Source organism: Malaya genurostris, chromosome 3 (assembly GCF_030247185.1).
Source record: "Malaya genurostris strain Urasoe2022 chromosome 3, Malgen_1.1, whole genome shotgun sequence".
NCBI lineage: Eukaryota > Metazoa > Arthropoda > Insecta > Diptera > Culicidae > Malaya > Malaya genurostris.
The window spans coordinates 272,692,924-272,716,565 of NC_080572.1; the positions used below are offsets into that span (position 1 = coordinate 272,692,924).

General features: G+C 36.4%; 2 protein-coding genes across 15 annotated transcripts in view; both read left to right on the top strand.

Moving 5' to 3' along the window:
• LOC131437353 (calcium uniporter protein, mitochondrial) overlaps nucleotides 1-12,322 on the top strand; it is a 394,136-nt gene extending 381,814 nt beyond the window's left edge. Inside the window, exon 7 of the mRNA XM_058606628.1 lies at nucleotides 23-12,322. Within this exon, the coding sequence (XP_058462611.1) occupies nucleotides 23-358 (336 nt within the window). The 3' untranslated portion in view covers nucleotides 359-12,322. The remainder of the gene's footprint in view (nucleotides 1-22) is intronic.
• A 4,948-nt stretch (nucleotides 12,323-17,270) lies between these two features.
• Nucleotides 17,271-23,642, top strand: part of LOC131437298 (serine/threonine-protein kinase mig-15) — a 172,675-nt gene continuing 166,303 nt past the window's right edge. For 6 of the 14 annotated variants that reach the window (XM_058606558.1, XM_058606555.1, XM_058606560.1 and 3 more), the window contains exon 1: nucleotides 17,276-18,517. In XM_058606558.1, the coding sequence (XP_058462541.1) occupies nucleotides 18,449-18,517 (69 nt within the window). In that variant the 5' untranslated portion in view covers nucleotides 17,276-18,448. Of the gene's footprint in view, nucleotides 18,518-23,642 lie in introns of all 14 variants that reach the window. The other 8 variants (XM_058606562.1, XM_058606566.1, XM_058606563.1 and 5 more) reach the window with 6 other exon arrangements.

Genomic DNA, 23,642 nt, shown 5'->3' on the forward strand with positions numbered 1-23,642 from the left:
TTTTTTTTTCACCCTCAACTAGGAATACATCCTACCGGACGTGAAAGATCGTCAGCATCTTATCACACTGCACAAGGCGGCCAAGAAGGCCGGTGTCAACATAGCCGAGTACAACGACATCAAGCGAAAGATTGCCGAAATTGAGCACGACCTGCGCCGACTACGGGATCCGCTGTATATGCACTTGCCAGCACCGCCACCGAAATCGTCGACCTACAGTGCCACCGAAATTGCAACGTCCAAAAAGATGCTACAGGAAGCCCTGGAGAAAGCCAAAGGCACCGTTAACAAGCAGGCGGTAGCGAAACTAAGCTCCCTGCTCGAGACCACCGGGAATCCATTCAGGAGTAAGAAATAAGAGTTCCTGAACCGCTGACGGCCTTCGCTCGTCCGATCGCCCTTCGTCGTTGAGAACGCCTACCCTTCATACGCGTGTTAGTGTTTCGGTTTTCGTTCCTTTCTTCTTCTCTCTCTCTTTCTCTCGAAAGTGTTCCTGTTGAATTGTTAAATTTTTCCCCGGTTTCTGTCCAATTTCATACTACTACGAAAAATAGTTACAAAGATACACAAACGAAACACTAACCACAATGGCAACAATGATAAATCGTTGTTGTGCTTGGTGGAGGAAAAATATCGCACGAAATTAGTCACCGACAAAAACAGATCACAATCATCAATCCAACCATTAAAGGGGGTGTAACTTCAATCAATCTACATCTACCGACCAGAAGCAACAACACAAGACAATGTAACGAATAAGCACAACAACCCACACGCGGGTAGGATAACGTTTAAAACCAAAACTATTATTTTTTTTACTATGTAGGATACTAACAAAATTACCGAACGAAGCGCATTTTCCAGGAAAAAAAATAGAAAACGCTAATTATTAACTAGTTTAGTTAGCTTGTTTATTATAATTGCCTGTTTGAATCAAAAGCAAAAGTGATTGTAAAGAGTGCTTTCGGATTTGTTTCTCGAAATTTTTGACATAGGTTAGATTTTAGGACGCAATGCGGCTAAAAACATCGCATTTTGTTCTGCACACGGCCAGTGGCGATAGATTTTAAAGTGCTTCCAGACATCAGATTAGAGCTTAAGTTGTGTAATACATTTTGATTGGTTGAAATATGTTGACGATTTATGGGTTGGAAAGTGTAACATCGTACAAACATCTGTCTTTCCTCAAGGTATAAACCACATATCGGTAAGCGTTTGTTTGTTTGTTTTTCTCGAAAAACGGTAAAGCGTTTGCCTCGTCATAGCTTAGCCTGAACATAAAACATCGGTTTGTGTCTCGGCTTCGGACGGTGAGTGCTTTCACGATTGTAGCTTTTATAGTTTGTGCTCTTGAAAGTTAGACTGATTTCTCTAACACAATTTGACCACAAACTATTTAAAAGTTTCATTTATCTATTTTATTTTATCATCCAATGAGAACCTAAAGTTGTAGTCGAGAACGAACATACTCAAAACAGATTCAATGGAAAACAATGACCTTTCTAGGGCATGACCATACTTGAGATTTTTGACTTATATTTCCTATAATTTTACACAAATTTCAAATTTTTGGTTCGAAATCTATAGTATTTATTTAAAAATTATCGACTGTTCTTCAATATCAAGCAAAATGTAAGTGAATTCACCAGAATATCTCAAACCGTAATACTTCGGCAGATCAAGTGAATCAAGTTTTACTGGGTCTGTTGGGATGTAGGGGCCGATTATAGTATTTCAATCTCAATTTGCGTAGCGTGAGTAACTCATGTCGTTTGCGCTTGATAAAGCTGGAACTGACCCAGGATAGCTTCGTCGAACGAATCTATAAACGGGGATTTCTAAATTCGCAACTAGAAAAGGGGGTTTGAGCTAATTCGATTTAAGAATCAGGTTCGAAACTGATTTGAATTTCAGTTTAACGGCGTTGGAACTAGATTTCAAGCTGGCTTCGAACAATCAGTTTGACAACAGTTAGGGAGGCAATTAGGTTAAGTATGGCTACAAGGAAAAAACTACATCAGGTGTTGGAAAATTACCAAAAGCAAGCCATGTATCAGCGTTTAACAAGAAGCTTGCACTCTCATCAGCCGCTACTGAATTTTGGATCAAAACTAGATAGTTCCCCTTGTTGATTCCAACGATTGAAAAAAAATTTATTATCAATTTGTCTGCAAACAATCGAAGCTTCAAAAGTCTGTAAACAGTCTAGTTGAAAAAAGGTTTACATGTTAACTAAGAAATTTGATAATTTACAGACAAATTTGCAGAGTTGGCATCTCTGCATATCACTGACAATGTTTCGCCATTTGTCGAAAAAAATGGGGTGCCGATAACCGAAATCGGTAGACATTTTGAAAATGACGAAAAAAAACTTTGGTTGCGTAAATGTTGATAGCATCCGCTATTAGATCACGAAATAGATCGATTTCACCTCATAAATATTCAATTCATTCAAATTTTCGATTGATGCTTTTCAATTTATGATAGTACAAAAAAAGTCATAAAAATCGCAATTAAAATTTGTTTTGAGCGTAGCAAAAAGTACAAGCGTCTGTTTGCTTTGGTATTCGGCACTAAAAGAACGTGGTGCTATTACACAAACACATGACGTCGGAATGACGCTGTCTGCTTTCTGTCAAAAGTTACGGGGGGTGCCGGCAACCGAACATCTTCCCCTAATTATATTTCGTTGGTAACGAACTATTGATGGGAATGCAGTACCTTTTTTATGTAACAATCGTTCACTTTTCAGAGGTCGCTAATATGTACAATTTCTACTGGAAGCTTAAAAACTACGATCGTTTCTAAATGTAAAGTTATTACTACATTTTCTTCAATCTTTTCTATTTCTTTTGTAAAGATTAGAGAACTATCGTTCTTCAACAAAGAACTGTTGTTCATTCATTCTTCCAGAAGAACTTGTTCTTTTGAATTGTTCGTGAACGGATTGCCCATCTCTAATCGAAACCTACTCAAAATTAACTAAAATGCCTCTTCGAAACTTTTCAAGTAACTAGTATTTTACATACACCAGACTTATGAGCGATGACCTCAATGTGGCAACTTTGGCAATGCTCGTTACCATTTTTTTCACGCTTAAACCAAAGTTTGAGTAGATAACGGATTCAGTTACTAACCACTCTGAATTCAGAAAGAGTAATCGGTTATTTACCCAAAATTTGGATGATAGCTAATTTTAATTTCCTACCTAATATTGGGTAGCTCATAGAAGAGCTCGACAATGAGCGATTTCTTCTAAAAAAAATGAAAATCGATTTTCAGTGCGGGTTTCAACACAAAAATTTGATAGAATTTATCTGACAGTTCCCAAACATCTGTTCACCACGATGGCGTGTCTAGCTCCCTCAGATATTTACTCATTTTGCCACAGGGAAGTGTGTTAGGTCCTATTTTCTAGATTTTGTATATCAATGTCATTGCAGCTAAGGATTTTCTAGCTCTAGCTATTCTGTGGTTGAAATTTGGGCTACTAAGGCTGTGAACCATTTCGCGATTAATTTTAACTTTTGGTTGAAATCTGACACTTGAGTGGTTATTTTGTGTCGAGTAGTTAAATTTAACTAAAACTGCGGCCCATTTCAAATTTTGACGACCAGAAAGTTATTTGGGTTTATTTTCCACTGGAAATAATTTCAACTAATAAATTAATATTAGAATTTTCACTGCAAGATTTTTTTCAGTGTCGCAAAATAACCATCGATCTGTCAAATATTGCCATGCTCTCGAGCAGGGTTATTTTTGACAACATCAAATTAACCGCTCGAGTGTCAGATTTCAACCAAAAGCTAAAATTAATCACGAACTGGTTCACAGCCTAAAACTGAAAGTCGTCAAGACTAATATTTTTTTCAAGAAAGTTCGGACATGACGTCAATGTTGAAACTGACAATTGAATTCCTTAACTGATCAATAGCATACATTCGAGTCTTTTAATAACATCATCAAACAAATTATCAGAGTGGATGTTTAACTTTTCAGTCGATTTTCTAACATGAAATTTGTCAATATTCCATTAAATTGCTTTTAGTGATGGCATATGTGAGTTTTTATAAATACAATCCAGGGAATTGTCATATCATTGAGGTCTATTCTCAGCTTTTCGATCTGTTTCAGTACCGTCCATAGTTCATGTCAGCACTGAACCGGACAAGAATTGAAATGGTGCACATGTGCAGAACTGAGCCGGTACTGCTCACTTGTACAAGACGGATAGATATCCCCCCAAAATGACTGACTGTGTCTGCCGGAGTCTGTCAACAATGCAGCAATCGTTTCCGTGAGAGAATTAAGCTAATCGATTGTGAACCTATCTGTTCCAGACGGGTTTTTTCCGAACAATGAATGACAGAATCGCTTTGACATTTTCTGTTATTTGATTATTTGCCGTCGGAGTCTATGAAGAGCGATTTAACTGCTTCTGCACTTCCAAGTAGGATCTACAAACCTTAAGAACAAATTAAGCAGCTAGAAGTTCTATACGGATGATCTATAATAGAGCAGAAACTGGAACAAACGTATACCCAGCAAGCCGTTCTAGTTTTATTTATTCGACCAGTTTTTCTGTCAAATTTAAAACTGGTATACGCTGCCGTTCTATTTTTTCTATATTTGAAACACGAGTAAAACGCTGCTGCCTACATTATCGAAATGACGAAATGAGCAATGAATTCTTACTCGACTGCATGATTTTTCAGTGCTCGATCGGTTCAGTGCTAGAATTTTCGCCTGAGTTGGCTGCTCGATCAACCCGATTGACAGTGACATTATAAATGTCATTGAATATTCGCTCATTTTATGAATGTGTTAGTGTAAAATTTAGGCGCCTTAAGCCATTTCACTACACTCCAGCTAGAGAAATGGATGATGCTGACTAAGGTAGGCCGTTTTGTTAATTTCCAGCGAATTTCAACAGTTTATGTTGGAATTCTAAGAAGAACTGGTTATTTACTAGTTCTGTATATCCGAAAAACATGAAGATTTAAATTTGTATATTCAGTTATGTAATGTTTGCATTTGAAAATAAATTGAAAATCAGCAAGAAAACGTACAAAATCGGAAAAGAAGAGGAAGAAGACGAATTGACAATTCAGTCCGAATCTTCTCACTCAATTCCGGCAGATTTCCGAATCAACCGGTTGTAGGCGAAATTCATTCGGAATCGGTTGTTGCACTAGAGTTGGAATTGATTCGGAATTCCACATGATTTTAAATTTAAAAAACGACATCAATTATGCATCTAGAACTAGAACGCTACTGAACATGCTCTTATATCTCAAACAGTCGAACAAATACAAGTAGTAAAAAATACATGAGGCCAATTAGAAGAAACAGAGAAATGGCGAGTTTGCAAGACATGTCCTCCCAGATGTCATGACACGATTTTGTTTGGATTGTTTTGACAGCTCCCAAAACAGGCATTGTGCTCGATAAGAAACAGTCCATTGAGGCAAAATTCGAACGATTATCTTTAATTCTAAGGGGTAGATTCGGAGCCAAATGAAGAACACGCTTTTGAAATGGAATTCCAACTTCCCTACTGCAGTCGATACTTAACGGTTCACGTTTACCGGAATTACGTATTATGTAGATTTACTATTTATATCAGATTATGAATCTCATAGAACTTTTCCCGTTGCAACTACAGATGTCTCCACCCAGGCAATGCTCGATGCTGACTTTCCCTCTGAATGGTTCGTCTAAAGTCGGCTCGACGCACTTTGAATAGTAGAAATTAAATGCAATTGTATTTTTTTAGTTTATGTTTAGGACAAACCTTTTGGAACGACCAGTCAGAATACAGTGAAAGCATTTTGAAGAAATAGTATCTACTTCAGTTTATGTGTAACGTGGATTGTTTTAAAGCTCTGTTTAATTTAGGCATTGTTAGAACAAGCACTAATACGTAGATATATACAGTTTTCGTTACCAACATTTTTTTTTCAACATTATTGTATTGATAGTTGCGTAAATAAACTTGTTTTAATGTTTATGTTATTCGTTTCACTTATTTCATCTTTTTTAGCATTCTGTTTTCTTTTGTTATTTACGTGTTTTTTTTCACTCGATTCTCTTTGTCTATATTTAGCCAAAATCATAGCATCATCAAAGAGAGACAGAGACAGAGACATCCAAGCTTAAATAAATTTTTTTCAAAGCAGTATCGCAGTAAACTCGTCTAGAATTTGATTCGGAATGATTTTCGAATGGATTCCGAATCAGATGCAACAAACATTTATAACCCCAACACGGGACCAGTAGAAAAGCAATATTGAAACAGTTTTGTTGGAACTTCTACTGGTTCTCACAGGAGGAGCAGATAGCTTTCGATATATTTAGGCTGTAAACCATTTCGCGGTTAATTTTAACTTTTGGTTGAAATCTGACACTTAAGGTGTTATTTTGTGTCGAGTAGTTAAATTTAACTAAAACTGCGGCCCATTTCAGTTTTTGACGGACGAAAAGTTATTTGGGTGTTTTTCCACTGGAAATAATTTCAACTAAAGAATTATTATTAGAATATTTATTTGCAAGTGAAAATTAGGTTTTACCTTCATATAGAAAGAAAATTTATTGTTATTCTACTTGAAGTGGAAGTATTGTACAGGTATGTAGTGTTGGCACAGAGAACAGACATCCAAGCTAGTACAAACTTTGTCAAATATGCTGTGTGAAGCATACAAGTAAAAATGCGTCAAAAACCGCCGTTGCGCACGACTTTGCACGCATGAATTGTATTGTATGAAAGCTCGAACGCAAGAGCTCATAAGGGAGTACTGGGCTGCTTGAAGCGCCTCTACAGGAGAATTGCTACTTGGTGATTGCTTTTTAAAACAGTCGTTAAATTACACAAATTGACATCTCTACTTGGATGTCTGTTCTCCGTGGTGTTAGTTTGAAAAAAAGTGGAAAAAATTTCGGAAATTCTCCACGAAAATTAGTCCAACGGGGCTCCAACTCCTCATATTAAAAATAGCTCAAAATCGACAAACGAAGGTCCCGTGTTGACCCCCCGTTGAACGATTGATTGGACGTTCATTGGATCAATGATCCAACGTATTGGACCAACGAACGACCACCGTTGAACTTTTTTTTTCTATGAGGGATCTTTTTAAAATTATTCATTGCAATTAGTTCTAACTTTAATTTGTTTTATATTCCTATCAATGTGAAAAAAATATATGAGTAGGAGAGACCGGGGCAAATAAGTAAACAATTATAGTCTATCCAAACACTAACGTTTCTCGATCAACAAGACAAAAAGGGGAAATGGAAGAATGACGAGTTAGCAATATAAACACAATGTAAAAAATGACACAATTCTACCTGTGTTATTATGACAGCTACAGGAATCCAGTTCCTGCCAACTGTCCGAATTGTTCGCAAGCGAAAATACATGAACCGGTGACGTAATGCGCCGTTTCAGATTGCGTTTGTAATTTTCTCACAAAATTAAGTATGACACTCGGAATCGATGCATTTAAACATCGGAACGAAACATGGCTCAGAATCCTATTGCAGAGTTATATATGATGTTTTCGAGTATGTCCTTTACAAGTTATTAAGCATTTCCGTCTTTAAATATTTAAAATAAAACTTTGTGCTCGGTGATTACAACCGGACGAAGGACAAGGAAAACAGTTTTCTTTTCTATCCGAGGTACGAGTATTCTGCAAGTACGTAGTCTCTATTTAAGAATGTAAATGAAGAGAAATTTTCTAAATACTTCCGTAAAATTAGTCCGATTGGTAAGTGTTGTCGAAAATTGCTCACTATACAATAACCTGTAAAGTTCCGCAAAGGAACCTGACACATTTTGTTCTCCGGTTGCACTGGAACCAGACAAGGGAGAGAGTGGAACCGATCACAGCATCGGAAAGTAGAAGAATCAAGGTTTACTTTCCTCTAGTAGTTTTCCATCATGGAGCACTGTAATGTAATGTATTCAATGTTGAACGAGTTTGATCCGCGCCTTTGGCTGCTCTTCAAATTTCTCATCGTTCTCTCCATCGAAAATAAACTTTTCTTTTTCTACTTTCCGATGTCATGTTCGGTTTCTTCCTCCTTCGTTTGGTTCCAGTGTGACCGGAGAACAAAATGTGTCAGGTTCCTTTACGTAGCCCTGTAGGTTATTGCACTTTAAGCATTTTTCGACAGCTCAATCGGTTTAACAAATTCAGCAGACAAAGGTCTATTCTTAGAATTTGGAAAAAATTGTGCATGCAGGAAAAAATCGGAAACGACGACTCTCTCGCTTGATTATGTTGCTCCAGCGAAGTTCACTGTGCACCAATGGTGTGTAGATTGTCATGCGATATAATAATAACTCATATTTGTACGAAATCCACTCCCTTGTAACGTTCAGTGTCAAACCCATTGATTCCTAAACATACATTATCAACTTAAAACGCATACAGAAAATGATAATTCCATCGTTATGTACTTCGATAGTGGAGGAAATATGTATAAAGTAACATGATTCTATCAGTTGATGTATAGAAAATGGCAGTTCAACTGACGTCGCAACGCTGGACTGTCCAGCGAATTGCAGATTAGTGCTGCAGCGACAATATGAGATACCAGAGCACCGTCGGACTAATTGAAACGAAAGGATTTTGAAAGTTTCTCTGCAATTACATCTACAGTCTTCATTTAGGCTACGTACTCACAGAAAACTAGTATCTCGAATAGAAAACAAAAAAAAATATTTTCATCTGTAGGAAAAGTACCAGTTTCACTTATCGATCAGGGGAAATCCCACAATAACGAACCGTTCCAATATACTGAACACAAACACGATAGTTACGACTTACTTTACTATGGGGTGCCTTTTTAAAATTTTCCCTCTGAGAGAGTGATAAGTTTTTGATCGTGAATATCTCTTGTTGTATCTAACGAATCAACATAATTTTTGCTACATGCCATCGGAAATATGATCACAATTTTATGATAAAATTTTCAGTTGTGTGACATAATCTCAAATAATTCAAAATTAAACTTTTCTGAAATGTTTGGTATAAACGAGTATCAAAGAGGATAATTCATAAGACGTGTTTGCCTTTACTCGTATTTTTAAAGCTCATAGTCAACTTAAATGTGTATAGCAAAAGCATTGAATGAATTCCACAATTTGGTCCTTCTGAAAGGCAGGAGTGAATCCGGTACAGCATCCTGATAGTTTCTTTCAATGAAATGCAAATCCGAAATGAAATAATCGAAATTAAAATTCTATATGCTGCTATTTTTATAGCCGTTAGGACCGCCCATTAGTGAAAAAGCTACAGACGAAATCACGTAAAAACAAATCTCTTAACAAAAATTGGATCAGTTTGGATTCTATCGCTACTGCGAGCAGATGTATTTTGTGTCGTTTGCAAAGCTAGTTTCGCTTCCGACAAGAGCGATTACGTCACAGCTACCAGTCATTTGCATTGGTGAAAAAACAACGGTAGACAGGATCACACAAAATCAGCCGTTCTAATGGTTCTAAAAGTTTTCTAAGGAACTACTAAGATCTCTTGCTCGCAAATCGAAGGTAAATATCCTCAGTTTAGTGCAAATCTAGAACTGTTTGATTTGATTTGTGCATTTTTCGCTGTGTGAAATTCACAGTAATCGAGATTAAGTATAGCCTACTTTGTTTTTGCGAAAAATGTGAAAAAGGGGAATGCTTGCATAATTCATACAATTGATCAACTAATTGATATTCGGAAGTGTTAAGGAACATGTCAGTTGTTTTTGTATTCACGACATCCAGTTATGTCTCTGACATTACCAACCCGCCTTTTTTTCTATAATATTTTTTTTCGGGTATCTCAACACGGAATCTATACGGAAACAACTTTTATTGAGTATTTCTCTACAGGTATGTGCAAATCAAAGTTTGCACCAAATGAATTTTCTCGGAATGGTTTTGTTAGAGTAGTTCTAAATAATACACTTTGCATCAATTTAAAAACACACATCCCTCGGTTCGATTCCTGTCGGATTTTCGCTAGACAAGGCTGACAGAACAATTTTGAATCGGTTCCACAAATCCGGGGCTTTTTCGGTTTAAATATATGTATTTACATTACATCCATTTGCATCCATGGATTAGATGGTTTATACTCTACTAATTACTACCAAAATATCAATTTTCATGCAACTAGAATGTAGAAATTTTGACAGTTTCAAGATTCTTTTATGAATGTTGGTGCACGCATAGTTGATAAAGTATCTATGACGGAAATTAAATGAAACGAGAGAAGAAATTGAAGAAAGGTGAATTTGCAATGCATGGGCATTTCGGCTATTTTGACAATTGTCAGAGTCTAGCCTGGTGTCTGTCGGTTGACGAAATTCCTCCCTATGATTTCATTCCTCGGGAACCCTATAAACAAAATAACCCGATCTTAAGAGGAAATTTCGGTATAGTAGAATTCGATAGAATGTGATTATTATATTCAATCGTCATGTGACTTTTCGATTTTTTCTATACTGTTTGAATTACATTGACACTGGTATGATGGTTTGGATCACTGACTGCTATTCATTCGTATCACTTTATTGTTGGCTGGATTAATTTTTAATTTGTTTTCCTAATTTAGATAGGAAGAGCTATTGTTGAAGAATATGTACAAATTAAATGATACATATAGGTTATCTATCAGCACTAGGCCTGTGAGACAGTATTGAAAACTAATGCCGTGGAGCTATTAACGAAACCCAGTTAACGAATGACGTTTGCATTCGCAAGATATAACTACAGAGATAGGTAAAATTACTAGCGCTATCGAAAAAAAACATTCTACTCATAACGATAAGTATTATTGCAATATTGGCATGCAACCATTTTTAAATGATTAGCAAAATGCTACTTTTAACCATCTATTCTATGAAAACATTCATTACAAGCAAAAGCCATTAAAAATCCTCGAAAAAAATTTGATTTAGAAAAAATCTATCAATAAATAATATAGAATCCCTTGTTATTTCCAATTGCCCTTTTAATACTATTCGAGCTTTAACGTACGAATTACTCTAATCAGGATCTGCTCCATCTGTTAAACATAAAAGTGAGCAAGCTTTTCATCTAACTCAATCTTCGACGACTGGACGAGAAGATATAAAACTAAATTTAAATGCACTGAAAAAAAACATGAGCTGGTTCCAACTCCGCTCACATGAAATCACTAACCAACACGTGCTTTTTTGACATCCTTAGATATTCATATAAGCTACCCAAAACAAATGAGTGAAATGAAAAACCTTAATCCCTTAATCAACTGAATCGTTATGCCTCATACAGTGCGGCTTTAAAATGTGAATGCTTGAACATCCCTAGTCTTAAGCTCGTGTTCGATTTTCCACAGAAAACCTGGTTCGGTTGCGTTGATATACCACTCACAATTACCACTTACAAGTGCCAAGTACATGAAAATGAAAACGAGAGTAAACGAAAATGCGTAGTGAAAACACATCAAAACATGCAATGGTTGGAATAAGCCCCCAACAACAAACGAGAATTATTTCCTTCAGTGTCCCTAAATATAATGCAAATATAAACTAATGAACCAATCCAAACGGTGGCACAAAAAAATGATAAAATACCAGGAAATAAGCATCATGTCAGTTAATTATTCGATCCGAATGTAAATTTTAATACAACCATAGACAAAATTGATTTAAAAATGCATTTAGTAGTGAACTTAACAATGGAGATAATTTTTTTTTCGCAATCCGTCACAAACCGAAACTACGGAAACGAATGTAAGTCTATATAGTTGACATTTCTCAACACAAAACTATAAACCTGACGACATTTCCTATGTAGGTCGTATGAAGTAGAAAAGCGTCATTAAAACTGTGAATTGGAATAAACTGTTGTAGTCGGAATTGTTCCAGAGAGTGATCGAATCATCGCTGAATTTAGATATGTGTTGTAAATATATTTACAATTTTAGATCAATGAGTTGTATGTTAACCATGTTTAGCGATAGGCGAATTAAATTCAGCGGTCAAAGTATTGTTTGGTTTGAAACTGTCAGATAACATACAATTTGGTGCAATCCGCGGCGCAAATTTGGCAAACAGAATCGAAATTTCTGAGTTTAACTATTTTACACAGTTAGCTATTTTACACCTTATAGTAAGTGCGACTTATGTAAGTTTAGTATTATGCCGCTAGAACTGTATTGAATGAGAGTAAGAACAATCCTTTACAGCTGCTGAAGCGAAAATACAATTGTGTTGTAAAACAAGCAAACCAGGTGAACGATAAAGTATTGAAATATAAACCAAATTTAATTGAAATTGATAATTAGATCATTGTTATTAATGGGGGGAGGTCATTCAGAGGGACTCCTATTGAGATTTCATCCTTATTTTAAATGCATTGGAAAATACATTCGATGCAGTATTCGACATCCAACACAACGTACATATTCTTTCACACTAAGATTTGATTCCGGTGTTCGGTAATTTTTTTGACAAAAAAATGAATCTCATTTTTCAAAAATTATGCAAATTTTTAACGGACAATCAGTTTTACGCATGTTTTCATAGCAGAATAAAAGTACAATTCTTACAGTAAATCAGAAAAGTTGCCGAGTACGATAAACATCATATTGTCCGTATGGTAAAATTGTCTTCCAAATACCGAGCTTCTTTTTATTAACCAAATGATAAAAAAAATCTGGATGGTTTCGTCGAATGGATTGAGGTGCCGGTGCACATGTTTTCAAAACATTTTTTTACTTATAGGCAGAAAGTAACTTCAGATCAATATGTCCACTTGCTGCCAATGCATATCGGTAATTTCCGGTGAACTCGACGGATTGTACGGTATTCTTTAAGGCCCTCATAATTCCGGTCAACCGGGACATTTTTTCTAAGCTTTCTGATACTGATAAACATTTTTTTCTTTTTTCGTGGATATGCAGGGCATTAAAACCGTACACACAGATTTCGGTAATTTTCGACAGCTGTACGTTCGGTAAATGAACTAATTGCCGATGGTTCAGTAATTGCTGAATTGTCAAACAACTACCTTAAATTGTAACCCAAATGGATCTAACGGAAGATTCGGTAATTTTTTGTGTTTGTTTTCTTTTGGTTAAAATTGTGGATTTGAATGGATTTTCGGATTTCAAAAAGCAACATAAATTTTCAACTCACGATTAGGTTTTTCGGTTGTTTAAAAATGAAAAAAATGTTCTGGTTGACCTGAATTATGAGCGTCTTCCAGTACCTATAAGTAAAAAAAAGCTTTTAGTAGTTCTAATGTTCTAAAAACTTCTGCACCTGTATCTCAATTCATTCGACGACCCTTCAAGATCTATTTCGTTTGGTCAATGAAAAGACTTACTGAAAATGTTATTAACTGTTTGAAAGTTAGTTTTCAAGACAATCAGTAATTACAGGAGTTCGGTTATTGGAAGATGATTCTACCGTATGGACAGTACGATTTTTACCGTGCTCGGCAACTATTCAGATTTACCGTATGAATTATATACTATAATAATACAAACTTGCGTAAAACTCAATCATCCGGTAAAAATTTACATAATTTTTGTAAAATAGAACCCATGTTCCGAAATATCGGTTATTTTTAATGATTACCGAAAGTTTTCGTCGAAAAAGTTACCGAACAACGGAATCAAATCTTAGTGTGTGGTCACTGGTTCAACTTTGCTTCACTCGTTTCTGTGAAAAATATCGAAATCCGAAAAACACAATCTGTGCCGTTTTCTTAAGTCCGAAAATTCATTTAAATTAAAAAAAAACATTTGTTTCTAGTGCTTGCCCTATCTGGAAAAAGAAATATTCAGAAGTATACATAAAAAGAACATTTTGATTCCATTTAGCTTTTCACGTAACACTGAAAGAGATTTCATTCGCCAAATCCGTAAATATTTTTCAGCTCCATGCTAAATGGCGACGTCCGGTGCTGTACAAAATCGATAGGTGACATTAGATGACAAGTGTCGCGCCGAATTTCAATAAAAGCTAACAGACTGTTCGAAATCTCGGCAAGCGGATTTGCTGTTTTCGGTATATTTGTTGTTTACGGACAAGCTCAGCAACATATTATGCAAAAATTCGGCAATAAAATGCGCTTTACCGAGATAACAGAACTTTACAATAACGAATTTCGGCAATGAGCATGTGAATTACTGAACAAGCAGTAAAATTTCGTGTTGCCGATCTAATTCGGCATTTCATTATGCCGAGTTCGATGATCTGGGTCGGTGGATGCACTCAATTATTCCGAAAATATCGACAAAGGCATGGTTCAGGGGACTGGATGTGAGTAGGGATTTCATTCGTGTGATGTCCAGACTCATGTCCAATCACTACACGTTAGATGCACATCTCCTTCGAATTGGGCTCTCCGAGACTAATCATTGTGCTTGCGGAGAAGGTTATCGGGATATTGATCATGTCGTTTGGACATGCGTGGAGTATCGTGATGTCAGATCTCAACTAATAAATTCTTTGCGTACCCAAGGTAAACTATCCAATATCCCAGTTCGAGACATTCTTGCTTGTCGTGACCTTTCATACATGAAACTTATTTATCATTTCATAAAGAAAATTGGAGTTTCAATTTAATAAAGGCCTCTTTTAAGACTTAGTTCTGATCCCAGCTGCGTCCATGAGTTCAACCAATAGCTAAATTAGAATAAAAATTATGTAATGATACAAACAAACTCGAAACAGTTTATGAAATTATCAACAAAATGTCTGAAAATAACAGCTTATTTTATAATTTATAGAAGTTAATCGTTTGGTTCAAATAATATTTCCGAGTAGATTTCATAATTAATGACGAGTTACCTAAGATGATATTTAAGCTATAAGAGAATATGTTTTAATAAATTCAAAACGTTGTGACTATGTTAGAATTAAATTAGGATAAGAATATTATGTAAAAGTGATGCTACGGCGAAGAAAAACTTATGTAAACTGCCTTAAGAAATAAACGTATTTATGAAAAAAAAAAAAAAAAATTATGCCGAGTTCGAAAATCGGTTTTAAGTGTGTTCAAGATAGCGAATCATAAGGGCATATTCAGGAGTGTTATATATCTAGATGCATAATTTATGTCAGTTTTTAAATTTAAAGGACTATTCACACATTTCAGTTCCGTGACGGTTCAGTGAAAGTGCCTTCAGTGCGCCGTCAGTGTTCTTTTTTTATCGGAACCCTTCCGTTCCGTTTCCGTGCTGTTTCCGTTCCGGCACAGCCAATGGAATTACATACCGACTTCAGTGAAAATAAAAAATATCGGTGACGACGAATTTGAGTTTGCCGGACGGACGCTACACTGACGGCGAGCTGCACTGAAACGGCACGGTGCCGGATAGGTGTGAATGCGCGCATAGAAAACGAATGAAATAATATCAGTATCCGTGCACGGTGTCGTGCCGGCACTGAACAGGACCGGATATGTGTGAATAGTCCTTAAGGTAGCGCTTCGCCGTGGTCACGGGAGTTCGCTGCCTATCTCGGGGTTTCACGCACTTTACCCAAAATTGTGAGAAAACGGGGAAGAAAACAGAAATTCCAAGAACATACGATTCTAGATAATTAATTTTTCTATCGATTCGTATATAAATTGTGCCTGATAAACGTTTTTATCGAAAGATTTCGTGCGAGTTTTTGAAATTAAATGAGTTTTTCCATATTCTTTCGCACGCACACAATGTCAAGGCATGCATTGGGGTGTGTAAAATGTCACATGCGGTAGACGCTAAGAACATTTCTTTTGTTTTCGTTGTCCGTTCTCTCTGCGTAAACGTTGAATATAGATGAGTAGAAAATGTAACTAAGTGTTACTACTTTGTAAAATAATTTCTATTCATGTTTCAGTAGAACCAGAAATCAGTAATGATTTTCATCGCTACTAGCTTTGACGCTTTGTTGAAAACGTAGCACATCCCTACATATGCGAGTTGTTTATAGGGAGAAAAGGAAAAAAGAAAACAAAATGTTTAACAAAACTCGCACGAAATCTCGCGAAAGAAAAGCTTTCTAGCTGGTATTTTTCGCCAAATGCATAGTAAGATCATTTACCTACAATCGTATGTTTTTGATTTTTCGTGAATCGGGCTAGTATTGGAGAAATTTGCAATTTTGCGTGAAATTTCGGCGACAAAGCAAGAGGAAGCAGTGAGTTGTCTCGCTTCGACCTGACCACGGCGAAGCGCTACCTTAAACCTAGCAATTATAACAAAATAAACTGGCAGCTCCAGCAGCGTTTTATGTCACGCGTTTTTTTTTTGGAACGGCCAATAAGCCTCCTGTCAATTTCCACTTTCGAAAGAAATTGCAAGCGAGCTATGAAAGATAGAGTATTAAATTTAACACCTGACGAAAGAGAAAACTTTTCTCTGCCGTTTATTATTTTGACTTACTGTCAGTGAAATTATTCTTCAAAGTGAATGTTGATGGATTGCTTATTGGCCGTTCTAAAAAAAAGGCGTGATGTGTTTCAAATATAACAAAAATAGAACGGCAGCGTATACCAGGATTTGACAGTAGAACTGGTCGAATGAACAAAACTAAAACGGCTTTCTGGGGATACGTTTGTTTCAGTTTCAGTTACATTTTAGATCACCCATTTGAATCTTGCAGCTGCTGAATTCGCTCTCAATTCCATCAATTTCAAATTGATTCAGTATTGTGCATGCAGATAAAAATCGGAAGCGACGACTCTCTCGCCTAATTATGTTGCTCCAGCGAAGTTCACTGTGCCACAATGGTATGTAGACTGCCATGCGATATATTAATCATTCATAATTGTACGAAAATTCACTCCCTTGTAAGGTTCAGTGTCAAACCCATTGATTCCCAAACATACATTATCAACTTTAAGCGCATACAGAAAGTAATATTCCATCGTTATGTGCTTCGATAGTGGAGGCAAGACAATGTATTCATTTATGTTGAAGCACGTGGTTCATAAACAAGACAACAAAATATGTATAAAGTAACATGATTCTATCAGCTGATGTATAGGAAATGGCAGTTCAACTGACGTCGCTCGGCAACGTCGCTGCGCTGGACTGTCCAGCGAATTGCAGATTAGTGCTGCAGCGACAATAGTTTAAACTCATAAGTGACTACAACAAATCGAGCATATAAATGTGACAGCTGTCAATTTTGACAACACACCTCACTCACACCAGGACACCGGAAAGGCCTTTTTCTCTCTCATTTGCTGAAAGCCATAAAAATTGTTCAATTATCAGTCGTCTCAGGCAGAACAGACGAGCTCAGTCGATCAGAAAGCAAAGTGCGAGCCGTCGGGTAAGTTGGTTTTTCGTCTGTGCTCCCGACGTTTGTCGTACACAGAGAGTACTTGTGAGTGTGTGTGCGTTACCGTCAGCGGAGTCGTCATCGTCGAACCAAAACTGGTTTTCAGTCGGACCGTTGTTGGTGGAAATTGCTGGATATCATTATTTTTGCAGTTCTAAGCCGGTCTCAATGGATTCAGTGCACTCGATTGTGGATGTTTTTCATCGGTGAATACGTTTTGTCGTGTCTAAACCCGGATTATCAGGTGATGGTGTGGATCGAAAAATCAGTGCTGATTTTCCCCCATTCTCTTCTCAAATTGCTGCTGAGAAAGAAAAGTATTGGTTAGGCGTGTGTGCGTGTGAGCACACTCGTCCGTACACACAATCGGTCTTTTCCCGTTCTCTGCCCAGTATCCGGTGGGGGTGTTAGTGTATTTATTCGTCGAGAGATTTTCTGATTAATCAAAAGGGAAATTTTGCCGTATCGTGAGACGGGTTGGAAAAGTTAATTTTCGGCGTGTTTATGAAGTTAAAATGAAGGTGTTCTGTGTTTTCTAGGTGCAGTAAAGCCGCTCAGATCAAACAACTAATCTTTCAATGAATGTGGTGATTTGCAAAAAGCAAAATCTTTGCGAAATATTTTTGTAGTTTCAATCATTTTTTTTTGTATTTTTCTGGTGCACGGAAAAAGAAGAAGTTCACAATTGAAAAATGTTCTTGCATTTTGGAGCCGTTTCGTGATCCTATCGGGTGGAGTAACAGTTTGGAAGTTATTAACCAGTAAAGTGTTGAACCAGCGGATGCTTCGGAGCCGTGTTGAATCTGAACCAAGAAACCGGAATCGTGATTGATTCCGGGTGTGCTCTGGAAAAAGAAGAAAACCTGAGTGTAAAGTTGCGAATCAAATCAGACCTCCGCTTGGCTCTCTGTTGGTGAATAAATATTTCTCCCGTTGTCTATTCTGCTGAAGAAAGAAAATAATACAATAGTACGCAAAACTCACACAGTTTCAATCGTCCGTGGTTGAATTATCCAACGACGACAACGACAGAAACTTCAAACCGTCATCGGTATCATCATTATCATCGTCATCCAAGTTAGCGCTATCATCGAGGGACGACGACGACTACTACGATTACGTCAAAATGGCGCATCAAATGATGCCCCAGTCAGTGAACTGCTCACTTGACGATATCGATCTGAATGCATTAAAGGTAAGTACTAAGATATCATCCGTACGTTCCAGGGCTTCCAATGGACCATGTGTAACCCAAGACAACCGTCAAACTTCTAACGAATCGTCATGCCAAATAGTCGCAATAACTGTCAAATCCCGTCTCGTTCATTGATCTTGAATCGCCTGACTCCGCGAATGGAGCCAGCCTTAAATCAACACGATCAAATATCTAGTCACAGCACACGAACGATACAAGCAGTCAGGATTCTCGAATACAATCAGAATTAAGGTGTGGTTTTTTTTCCCGTCCATACAACACATCGTTCTTCTATCGTCGCGCTCGTCGACTGATTCAGATTATTCGATTTTGTATGGTTTGATGATGCACACAGTTGACTCGGTTGCGTTTGCCCCCTCCAGAACCGGGGGGAACCGACATTTCCGGTTTGTTATTATCATTGCATCGAATGTTCGATCGATTCGGCCAAAGGTTCCGATAGTCGTCTGTCACCAAAAATGGTTTATGTTTGACCTTGAACCTGGGTGCCACCGAGACCACATCCACCGCCATCGACGATCGCCTTTTTCAACGATTCGGTGTCTATTCGGTGCGATGGATGATGGCTTTCGCTGAATATGATTATAGGTCGCCGCCGGAGGTCTGATGATTGGCCAGTTCGGTGTCATTCCTTGTTTGATATTTTAAGTTTGGGACTTGTTGGTATGGGTTCGTTTCGTTGTTCGTTCAGTATGTTGAATTAGTGTTGATTGTGGCAACGATAAGTCTGTTGTTATTTTGGAAGTGGAATAACGATTCTGTATTTCGCGATATAAAGAAGACATGTGATGTCAATTGGAAAAAATTCCACTGATTTCAGCATGTTGGTATAAACGTTTTTAATAATTTGAAGCTTTAGATTCGTATTAAGCTCGTTACATTAATAATGATCGTACTGGTTTAAATATAAGGCGCTGGTTTCGTAAGCCAGATGTCTACACTAGACCCCAAATCCTGAACTAAGAATAAGGAACTAAAGCTGAATCCAAAAACTAAATTCGGAAACTGTCTCAGAATTCAGTTGTAAAACTCAGGTTCGGAATCCAGATCATGAATTTTGGTTTAGAAATCTGAAACTGAACTCATTTTCAGACTGTTTCCATGTTTTGGATTTAGTTCTGAAATCTGAATTTGAATTCCGAACCTGAAATAAGGAACTGAATTCAGCTCCAGAATTTATGAGCATGAACTTAGCGAGGCCCCTCTCGTCGATGACAACGCAAATAGGTGAATAATTTGTTGCTAATTAGTTACGGTAATTTTAAATTTGTTGCTCAATTTATTTTTTATTTTTTTAGTGCTCTGCTTTCATATGCAGTTAGCAAGGTACTCAAAAAAAATTGAGCAACCAATTCAGAATTACCGTAACTAATTAGCAACAAATCAGCAACAAATTATTCACCCGGCTTCGATTTGTTTGAAGCACATTTGGGAGAGAGGTCTCACTAACTTCATATAAACTTACTGAAGTACTAAAAAAATTGAAAAAAAAATTCAGCATAACATTCAAAATTACCGTAACTAATTAGCAACAAATTATTCACCCGACTTCGATTTGTTTGAATCACATTTGGGAGAGAGGCCTCACTAACTTCATATAAACTTACTGAAGTACTAAAAAAAAATTGGAAAAAAAATTCAGCATAAAATTCAAAATTACCGTAACTAATTAGCAACCAATCAGCAACAAATTATTCACCCGGCTTCGATTTGTTTGAATCACATTTGGGAGAGAGGCCTCATTAACTTCATATAAACTTACTGAAGTACTCAAAAAACTTGAAAAAATATGCAGCATAAAATACATTACCGTAACTAATTAGCAACCAATCAGCAACAAATTATTCATCCGGCTTCGATTTGTTTGAATCACATTTGGGAGAGAGGCTTCATTAACTTCATATAAACTTACTGAAGTACTCAAAAAAATTTAAAAAAAAATTCAGCATTAAATTCAAAATTACCGTAACTAATTAGCAACCAATCAGCAACAAATTATTCACCCGGCTTCGATTTGTTTGAATCACATTTGGGAGAGAGGCTTCATTAACTTCATATAAACTTACTGAAGTACTCAAAAAAATTAAAAAAAAATTCAGCATTAAATTCAAAATTACCGTAACTAATTAGCAACCAATCAGCAACAAATTATTCATCCGGCTTTGATTTGTTTGAATCACATTTGGGAGAGAGGCTTCATTAACTTCATATAAACTTACTGAAGTACTCAAAAAAATTAAAAAAAAATTCAGCATTAAATTCAAAATTACCGTAACTAATTAGCAACCAATCAGCAACAAATTATTCATCCGGCTTCGATTTGTTTGAATCACATTTGGGAGAGAGGCTTCATTAACTTCATATAAACTTACTGAAGTACTCAAAAAAATTAAAAAAAAAATTCAGCATTGAATTCAAAATTACCGTAACTAATTAGCAACCAATCAGCAACAAATTATTCACCCGGCTTCGATTTGTTTGAATCACATTTGGGAGAGAGGCTTCATTAACTTCATATAAACTTACTGAAGTACTCAAAAAAATTGAAAAAAAAATTCAGCATAAAATTCAAAATACCGTAACTAATTAGCAACCAATCAGCAACAAATTGTACACTGGGCTTCGATTTGTTTTGAAGCATATTTGGAAGTACACAGAAAAAAATTTTTCCAAAAAATCGAACAACAAATTCAAAATTACCGTAACTAATTAGCAAACAAATTATTCACCTATTTGCGTTATCATCGCCGAATTCAATTCCTGGTTCTGAATTCTGGAATTTAAATTTTGAAACTGAATTCGGGACTTAAATTCTGGTTAGGAAATCAGTTCAGGTTCGGAGTTCAGATTCTAAATTTATGTTCCCGAACCACGATTGGAAATTGAAATCTATTGAATTTAGTTCCAGAATTTGAAATCTTGAATCTGAATTTTGGATTCGAACTTCTTAATTGAATTAGGGTACCAATCTATGTTCCAAAACCTTTTCAATTAACCCGCTCCTGAAAATCTATCTTCAGAATTAGTAAATCATTACCAGAATATAGGTTTAAAATGTAAAATTAGTTCCAGAGTCTTAGTTTTACATTTTAAACCTATATTCTGGTAATGAATTCTGAAACTGAAACTATATTCTAAACCTCAAATTAAGATCAGAATTTATGTGGATCAGAATCCAGGTTTTAAGATCAGCTTTAAAATTCAGTTCCCGAATTTAATCCAAATGTAGCCTTACACTACCACCTTGCTTCCTAAAGTTTAAGAAAACTCAAATTTTGAGTTATTTATGGTTATCTCAAACTGTTCTTCCATAGGACGAAATTTGAAAAAGCTGCTCCATAGTAAAGTAAAACGTGTTTACGTTAAAGAATAAGACTCTTTTTGTCTGATTTGTGGCTACCAAATTATATAATACTGGTGGCAAAACTTTTCACGAAATAAAATAAAATGATAGTGTCTCTACCAAAAAAAGTACGGGTGTGTAATGTCAGAGACATAACTGGATGTCGTGAATACGAATAAAGCTGACACGCTTACTTTTTCTTTCTCGCATTCCGAAGGGCCAAGTTGTGTAATTATCTAAGATATTAACCACTTTTTGTATATAAACGATATTAAACTGTCGTGAATTTTGCACTGCGAAAATTGCACAAAGCTAATCAAATTATCCTAGATTTGCACTACACTGATGGTTTTAATTTCCGATTTGCAAAGAAGTAATCTTTATAGTTCTTTACATAACATTTGAAGTCATTAGAAAGGCTGATTTTGCATGATGTTCCGCATTGTTGTCAATTTTTCGTTGTATTTTGCTCCAACGCAAACGACCAGCAACAGGATGATGCAATCGATCTTCTTTGAAAGAAAACTGGCTCTGCGACCTGAGCGTTTGAACTTTTGTACCACACAACAGGTCTGCTTTCATTGCCGACCATCTTGACGGCCGAAGTAAAAGTGAGAGGACTAAATGAGCGTTTCATGCTTAATACTTAGTTTGTTCTTATTGATATTGAAGGAAGAAACTTACCACGATATCTATTTGCGTCTGAAGCACTAGAAGGAATGAACGATTTTCAATCAATGATTACCTTTAGTACTCGTCCAGTAGGTAATCGGAACTGACATGTGTCTGACTACCTCAGAACTGTCGTCCGGGTGCGAAAAAGGCAAGCAAGCATGATGAATTTTTATCTTAATTTCCAAAAGTTTTAGAAAACTTTATTTTTCAGTTATTTATGGTTATCTCACGCTGTTGCAAATTGAATCACAAATTCTTGATCATATTTCCAATAGCTTGTAGAATAAATTATGTTGTTGGGTTAAGTACATCAAGCGATATTCGCCCTAAAGTTCTGCCCATTCTTGTACAAAGTAAATTTTGAAAAGGCGCCCCATAGTAAAGTAAGTCGTATTTACGGCAAAAAAATTTGATGCAGCTTTTATATTAGAAAATTGCGCTCACATTTTCAGGTGTAATACGCATTTGTTATTCCTCCGGCATAAGTTCTTTTCATTCACAAAGTGTTTGTTTTATTACAATTTTTTTTATGTTTAAACTCGGAAAAGCCCACTGGAGATGGAGTTCATTTGATCTCTTTCTCCAACAGGCACAAAACCTTCTACTTTTGTGCCAAATGATTGTCTACATCCAAATGATCTATGACAATTCTATATCAAACATCGCACTTTTCTGAGTGTATTGGAGTCTCGAAATCTTCTTGATGGTCGCTATCGCTCCAAGATTTGCAATTCTCTGTGCGTTTCACGAATTGAAAGCTATTGCTCTCGAGATAACTACTGAACTGAACACCAGACAGTGACTGACAGCACAGAGAACAGACATCCAAGTAGAGATTTCAATTTGTGTAAGAAATTTAACGGTTGTTTTAAAAAGCAATCACCAAGTAGCGATTCTCCTGTAGAGGCGCTTCGAGCAGCCCAGTAATCCCTTATGGGCTCTTGCGTTCGAGCTTTCATACAATGGTAATTCGTGCTTGCAAAATTGTACGCAACGGTGATTTTAAACGGATTTTTATTTGTTTTTGAAAAAGTTTGTCCTACCTTGGATGTCTGTTCTCTGTGCTAGAAGATAGATAACCAGTCA